At 35.8% G+C, this 8,479-nt stretch overlaps 1 protein-coding gene across 1 annotated transcript; it reads left to right on the top strand.

Moving 5' to 3' along the window:
- The first annotated feature begins 3,100 nt into the window (after positions 1–3,100).
- Positions 3,101–8,084, top strand: LOC117113310 (cell adhesion molecule 4-like). The gene has a single exon (XM_033256622.1). It carries the CDS (start codon positions 3,588–3,590, stop codon positions 4,977–4,979), a length of 1,392 nt encoding a protein of 463 aa, XP_033112513.1. The 5' UTR covers positions 3,101–3,587; the 3' UTR covers positions 4,980–8,084.
- The last annotated feature ends 395 nt before the right edge of the window (positions 8,085–8,479 follow it).

Genomic DNA, 8,479 nt, shown 5'->3' with positions numbered 1-8,479 from the left:
GCATTGAACTGTCTTCATAAAGCTTAAACGAGGATAAACTTCATAAAAAATATATATTTCATCCGAAAAATTTACATTATTAAATGTAACTGTTATTTTTAAAATAAACTCTCTTGCGTCAAATTGGCTAAAGGGGGAACATAGATTAAGTGTTTATGGTGCAAGTACCGTACTCGCGCGAATAAGCGCCCCTATCGAATAAGCGCCCCGAGAAAATTTCCTTAAGCGCCCCGTAATTTGAATGTAAACGCCCCTTCAATAACCCAATCAATCCTGGGACTGTGGATGTTGGCATGATTTGAGGTGTGAAGTGGAATCACATTCTCCTTTAGTCAATATCAAAGTGAGGATATTTATCTTTGACAGAATGATGAGAGCTCCCTGGACAGATAGTATTTCCAACTTTTATCTTCTTTCATTTGTCTATATCCTAGTCCTACTACTCCTTTTCCGACAATTTGCACCTTTAACACATTCTCATCTAAGTTTTCAAGAAAACCTGCAATGATCATGCCGTTCTGCTATTCTCAATCGACCGATGGCGAACAAGCTAACCACCACCACTAATTTCATCTGCTATTCTGCTGTTTATACTGTACTCACAACATTCTTGTCATGACAAGCCATGCTCTCTGGACGATTATCTTTTCCGCCGCAGCACCATTCGTAATTTGCGGTTTCCTGATGTCCTTATTTAATCGTTTTTCATTCAAAATGTGCCTCTTGGATTTAATAAGTTCTCATAAGAACCCCTCGATTTTCATTTATTTCCATAAGCGCCCCCTCAATTTTCACTCTGTTTTTATAAGCGCCCAGTTCGAATAAGCGCCCCTCAAAAAGTCCAAAAGTATTTTAAGCGCCCGGGCGCTTATTCGCGCGAGTACGGTACAAACAAAGGTACATGATTAGAATCAAATATAAAATTTAAGCTAACAAAAACAACATATCCAAAACAAGTCTACGTTATATTAGGCCTATATTGAAAAAAATGTAAACTTTTCAAAAATTCGGCCAAATTCGGCCAAATATAGTTTGGCCGTGACTTTTTAAACGTTACTGCCAGGCAAATTTTTATACTGCCAGATTTGAGGAATCTGCCGTCAAAAAGGCCAAATGGCAACCCTGATTTGGACCGCTCATCATCACTGCTCTTTTTGGTTCATTTTTTCTCTGGACAGCGCCCCCAACAACAAAGTTACTTTAGATTAGATCATTCATAGATTTTGAACGCCCCTCGAAGAAACGAGAGCCTCATTTGCAATAAACGCTCAGAGGCGTTTATTTTTCCCCCCTTAAATAGAGGCCCTCAAAAAAATAAATAAATATATAAATAAAATAACTGTAAAAAATCTAATGGAAGCAAAATCATTCTCAACATATTCTATTTATGTTCTACTCCAGTATAGTAGAATTATATTTCTTCTAACCTGGTTTGGCATGGATGGATCCAATAAGTCTTTATGTTCACGCAATAACACTTTTGACAGTGATTAGGCCCATGTTGTAGTTCCACATTTATAGCGAAATTATGGTGCTTTAAAGTTTATTATACTGTATATTGGCCTATGTATATCCATTTTACACCCAAAGAAAAATTAACGCCTCCCTCGAATAAATGCCTCGTTCGAATAAACTCCCCCTCAAAAAAACCTTATCAACAATAAACGCCCTAGAGCGATATTCGGATAAATACAAGTACGGTATTTAACAACGATGTGATCCAACTTTCACATTCCTGCATTCTAAGAGGTGTTCAAGATTCAAGATTTATTTATTGACTTGTTCGTAAAAAATATAAATGTATATTAAAATGGAGAGTTTGTTTGAATAAATGGTACATTGCCAAGTACATTCAAATAATGTATATTAAAATATTAACTAAAACACGAAATATACAATAGGCCCACGTTAAAATATATTCAATGTTAAAAAGATATTAAGTCTTTATTAAAATTATAAAAGATCCTAATGTAGGCCTAATAAAGGAAAATCATTAAATATTATTGTTGCTTATATTTCAGGAGGAAGGTAGTTTGTACGGGGTTCCCCAGAAATTAGTTCCATGTTCGTAAATGATTTTTTAATTAAAAATGTTTCCAAAACAAAACAAAAAAACTTCATGCTTCGCCGACGTGTACTTTCGGCCATGTAGATTGCTTCTTGATTGCCTCTGCTTTAGGAGCTGTCTATTTTGTTTTATTTTAAATTAATTGTGGATCGTCTGGAAAAAATAGTGCAGTATCAGACATAAGAATTCATGGAGGCCATTTGCAAAGTCTTGGGAATTAAATGGCTCACATCATGCGATCAAGAGAAACAGTCCACTTGATTTAAGGGACCAATTACCGATAGGTTCACTCCTCTGACAATCCTAAGCCAGGAGCCTTTATGTTTCAATGTATTTTGGTAAGCTTTTTAAAATGTGTATATAAACCGTCGAAATTCAAGATCAATCCATCTGTAGGCTAGACCACACGCTAGCAAAATGTTTCATAATCATGCCAAGATCTAGAATGTTCAATTTTAAAAATGTACTGTCCCATTCAAAATACCCAAAATATCATAAAAATCATTTTTAAACTTCACTTGCTCATGTTGAAGTACATAAGAATTGTCAACTTGAACGTAAAACTTAGTGTATTTAAAACATATTCACCCGGAATTTTACAGCGGAAAAATGAAACAATTCCAGTCATTGAAAGTGTCTTATTAATTATTTATTATAGGCCCTATCATTACCCAATATAAAAATCATGGTATACATTTATTTTATTCGATAATGTCTATGCCCACGTTAATACTTAGTATGGTACTGCAAAATTAGCAAGTTAATTACAATTTTTTTTTTTTTTTTTTTTTAACTTTTCGTCATTTTCAGGGGACAATATCTTTAAAAAGTCATAGAAGATTTAATGTGGGCTGAAAATGACATCATCATCATCATGAGCTTGCCATGTTAGTATTTTGCTTATTTTAAAGAGAGCCATTCATTAAGCGTTTGTAATAGTTGCTTTTTTCTGATATTTGTCATCGCTATATACCGTAATATACTGAGATTATTACAACAATAGATCGCAGTAGTCAGAGCAAGTTAAGCCTACACATACAGCGTATAAACGAACGAAGACGGAAATTAAGGTTCTATGAACAACGAACGATACAAACAATTGATAGTTCCGGGCAAGGTAACAGATATTCATTGCTTTCTATGAGCAAACCTCTGTATCACAACGCCAGTATTTTCAAAGAAAACACGGGGTTGTTTAAGTATTACTTTGTAGGAATCGTGTAAAGTAATGGCTGGATTGGAATACACCTGTAACAAAGGCGGTAAAATATTGATTGATTAGAAATGAGAAGTAAACGCAGGTGCTAAACAAGCTTCGCTGTGTCTCGCTTCAATTCCTGGAGCAATATCACGTTTATTTTCTGTGCGATCGTCATACTTTCAGGTTGTGCTCAACTTCGTTAACAAAATGTACGGCTGAAACAGATAAAATAGGCCTATCTCTTTGGAAAAGACTAATATGTCCTAATTCTTATGATAGAATTATCAAATAGGATTGTTTCATCGGACGATTTTCAAAATGTTAATGTGTTCATCAATAATAGGAATAGTTTTCATTACTGGACTAATTTTTTCTACTCTACCTCTCTGTCAAACGTACAGTTTTAGAATTGTGCCACTACGGCCTAGTGTCGTGGAAGGAGGAACTGTTAATTTGGTTTGCGAAGTTTTAAACACCAATGAGGATGAAGAGTACATTTTCATATGGGAAAAAGACGGTGAGATTGTTGCTGGAGAACATTCGGTTATGGGCCCAACGCGTCAAACAAGACATCGCATGGTGGCTGACCTCCTCTCTGAGGAAAAACGTTTCATGTTTCTGCTGAAAATCGAACCTGTAAATGTAGAGGACGCTGGTGAGTATTCCTGCTCAGCAGAAGAGAGCATGAAGGTACGGAAGACGTCCTTGCAACGCGCGGTACTAATGGTAAACCAAGTTCCCGGCTCGCAGTATCCTAAATGCTTGTCTGAAATTGATGGTGGTTTCCCAGAAGGCGAAGAGGTTACAATAACGTGCGTTTCAGAGCTTGTTACACCGCCTGTTACTCTCCAGTGGCAGCGCGATGGACAGTCAATCCCTACAAAAATCGAAAATAATGTGAAAGAAGGTCTAATTAAAGCGCATTACACATTTACACCAACGCCTGATGATAGTGGCAGTAAGTTTATCTGTGACATGAGGTCATCTGCGATCAAGCCATCTAAACGTCGACAATGTGAGATCAATTCTGTGGTTGTTTTGCACAAACCAATAATACGAATTCGCTATCCTGAAATCGTGCACGTGGGTAAGGAATCAATATTTATATGTGAGAGCTTTGCAAACCCCATACTGACGACCTATGAATGGACTTTCTCGTTTAAATTGTCAGAAAGGATACTAATTGATGATACTACACATCAAATACTGCGACTTCTGGAACCTTCACTATCAGACGATGGAGCCCAGATTACGTGCATGGCCACTAACTCTATCGGCACGTCATCCTCAACTGTGACAATGCACGTACGCAAAGAAACAGCCACTGGCAACCAGCATACAACAGATGAGTTAATAGATGATGGTATCTATGATTATAATACTGGAGGGTATTTTCTTGGTGTCCCCACGTCAATTGCGATCCTAGGTTTATCTGGAGTCGTCATTTTCTTACTATTTGTAACTATAACCCCCGTCTGTTATTGCTGTCTGTGTGGAAGACGGGTGTCCTCAAAAGAAAGCATAGCTCAACCAGATGTTTACATCGAACCGAAAGACTCACGGATTCTTCCCCAAGTCCCGACGTCCGACGACTTGGCACCCTGGATGAGATCTGTCGCATCACAAGTACCAGACGACTGGGACGTGGAGTATTCAGAGATTGGCGGAAAACCCCCTCCTTTAAAAATCGCAAAATGTTCTTGTGTGTGAAAATTACTGATCTTACTTTGCAAAAGAACTACAACGTATTTTGGATGCACGCGACCCCAGTCAAGTTAAAGTGTTCGCACAACTGTTGCTTTGGCGGATCAACACAAGTGACGTCCCTTGAACTTACAAACATCGTTTGCTTTCCAAATATATATTAGTCTTAAAATGTTCTTGAGTACAGATTTTAATGAAGATAGCAAGAGGCTACAAATCTCTTCGGGAATTTAAGGTCTAATGTTGAGCATACCAAAGGGCCTATTCAAATTTATGAAATTTCTGGTATCACATAATTCGGTGTTTATATAAATTGATTATTGCAGAATGCTGTTAGTTGAGATATGAAGAACTGGTATTGCATTGGTGAACATATTGCATATCGTGCGTAAGTGCCAATGAATTTCAAGACAAAACAGTAAATGTAGGTCTGTATTCATATTCTTAAATTAGAATTATGAATAATATGTAATGCATCATTCTTTATTATAGCTTCAGTACCGTACCGTAAGGAATTGAGTTGCCATGATCTGAGCTTAAGGCCTATAATAATAGAAAGTACGTACACAGTTACTAGCTTGAGGAGTTTAAATCGCTGTGATAATTACCGTACGACTTCTCTGTGTTATTATTTCTACTTAAGCCGATTTAACTACAATGAGAGCACCGACTCAGTGCAGACGGCGTTTGTGAACGGGAAAGCAGGTATCTGAGGCGGTTAATTTTGGTTAGTGTTGAAATTTTAGTACAGTACTAATAGGTCCATTAGCATTTCGTTAACGACTTGTTAAAAATTATTTGAGGAATTATATTGGCTCCCTAACCCAAGTGGCGGTGTCAGTGGATAGGGAACCCTCCCCTCCCCCGTCGTTACTACTGTAAGCCCCCCGTCGGACATGAATATTCAAACCATCAAAATCAGAAAAAATGGTTTAATTGTTCACAAATTTTTGGAGAACACAATCTAAAACGAACACAATCTAAAAGGAACAGCTTAAAATGACCAAAAATTGCCCAGTTTCTTTAGGCAGCAGAGGGTTAAACCTCTGGACCACCACATAAGGTCTAATCCCCTGGCCCACGCCGGAAATTAGTACTTTCTCCTCCCCCACCACAAATATTGTCGCCGCCACTGGTGTAACCACTCAGCTGCTTGGAAGTTGATGGTATGGATTTCCTACATCAAGGTCTTTATTCAATATTATTAATATAGATAATATTTATAATAATAAAATAATTAAACTTTCTGTACTCCATGTTAAGAATATGGTTACTGAGACAAAATCTGATGGTATGGATTTCCACTTAAAATTAATAATTCAATATTATTATTACAGAAATAATATTTATAGTAATAAAATAATTAAACTTCCTGTACCCATGTTTAGAATATGGTTATTGAGACAAAATCACTGGATGATTGTCCCGACGTTTCGGTGAGATTGAGAACGAAATCTGACCGTCATCAGGAGAATTTTCTGATGACGTCAGACTCACACGCATCAGATTCACACACATTGTGTACCGAAAGTTTAATTATTTTATTATTATTTATACTCGCCACCTCAAATCTTCAAAAATAATGTTTGCATACTTTAAAATAGTTGCAACTTGATATTTTTGGGTAGACCTATGTATGATTGCCAGGTGGTTTAGAAGGTCGATTTTATTTAAAAACGTCGATGGGCTGCGTTTGTAAATTCTAGAAGATGTTGCATCTCCGATGACGGATAATGGGTTCTGAATCAAAAAACGTAGATATTAGGCCTGGAGAATTTTCTTTTTTTTTCCGTAATTGTAGAACTACGGTATACAACCCATTAAAAAAATCATGGGGAAACGTTAAAACTCAGTTGAAGAACTGTCGGTGTCTCCTTAGTGTATTGGAAACTATACCGTAATAGGCCTAGCACAGATTCCAACAAAGGTAATAGGCCTACGCACAATATTACTTAAGCGTTTCGTTAAGGTAATTACTGATTAACCAAACTAAAACATTATCAACATAAGCCTAATACAAATCTATTTTCAACTTTCGGGCTCACGTTCCAATATAAAGCAGTGCGGTGATATGATGATAATCAGACAGACTTAATGCTCTATAAACTTACAATCTGAATCCTAAAGAGTGGAGTTGAATTTTGCACATTTTTAAATACTGATCGATCTGTGACGTCATCTTACTGTTCGACAATACATAAATGAAACCTATGATTATATTCTCTAATGTTAATATAATATAACGAAATAGTGATTTTTATACAAAGGTGTATTATTATTATTATATACATTATTAAATGTAATGTATACTCAGGCTATCATGCTACTACTACATGTACTAATAATAATAATTATTATAAAATGAAAAAAAAAAAAAACTACTTTCAATCCAATTCAATTCAATTTGATTAACCTATCTACTAGAGGTAAACTGTATATTCATTTACTTATGTAGGAGGCTTATTTTATGGATTTTTCTTTTTGTAAGCCACGGTAGGCCTAAGTTCTAATCATGATAATACCGTTCCATTGACACGAACAGCATAATTGTGATATTTTTATATTATTTCCATTAGCATTCAAATATTTAATGCATTATGTAAAAATTATTTGCATTGCATGTTTAAGTTGTTGGTCATATGCAAAATATAAATACTGATCAAAGATTTTAATATTTTGAAGACACTAATTCGCTCTACAATATTATGCACTCGGAAAACAAGCGTTTTTGTGATTTTATTTCTCAAAGTAACTATACAATATATTTTCTTGCCATTAAAAGACGAATTAAATGCATGCAGTAAATAATACCGCGTCCCTAATTCTTGCAGTGTGGTGGTAAATAAACTGCTTTAAACTGTCTCAACTTATTTTATCCTTTTAAATTAATTTTTTTTTCAAGTTTTAGCATAAAGGTTCCGAGAGTAAATTAGTTTAGTATAGTACTTTGTGTTTCAAATCAATAATCGCATGTGTTTTGATAACAACAGGAGACGAAAATTAATCAATTTCATCCAGATGTTTTTATAAGTTTCTGTCGCCACTTCTCATATCACTGTTTTTCCAAGTATATCTCATTAAATATATTGCTTCATATGTTTGAAGACTCAACATGTCTATGTGGCCTCTCATTGTTGTCTTGTGTGGATGAAACCACACTACCCCGACCATAAGACTATCATTAAATGTATTTTACCTTGATTTATTTAGACTTACAGCAGTATCTTTTCGGAGACCCCGTCTTGTCGTTAATGCAAAGGAGATAGGTACTACTGTAATTGGATATCTGTTGTATAGTGCATCATAAACAAGGGCCAGTGGCGTAACAACGAGTCAATGGTCCGGGGGCGAGAAAATGTTAGACCCCTTGCATATCAGTTTTTATTTTCGCTCACAAAGTGGCGGGGGTGGGTAATCTCCCTAGAGATAATTCTTAAGGCTAAAATAACTGCATTTAATTATTAGACAATGTCAAAAAATGTGACTATTCAGAAATATAATAACAT

The sequence above is a fragment of the Anneissia japonica genome, unplaced genomic scaffold (genome assembly GCF_011630105.1).
Source record: "Anneissia japonica isolate Jap-2015-1 unplaced genomic scaffold, ASM1163010v1 scaffold287731_len276475_cov178, whole genome shotgun sequence".
NCBI classification, from domain to species: domain Eukaryota; kingdom Metazoa; phylum Echinodermata; class Crinoidea; order Comatulida; family Comatulidae; genus Anneissia; species Anneissia japonica.
This window is presented reverse-complemented; position numbering and strand designations above follow the sequence as displayed.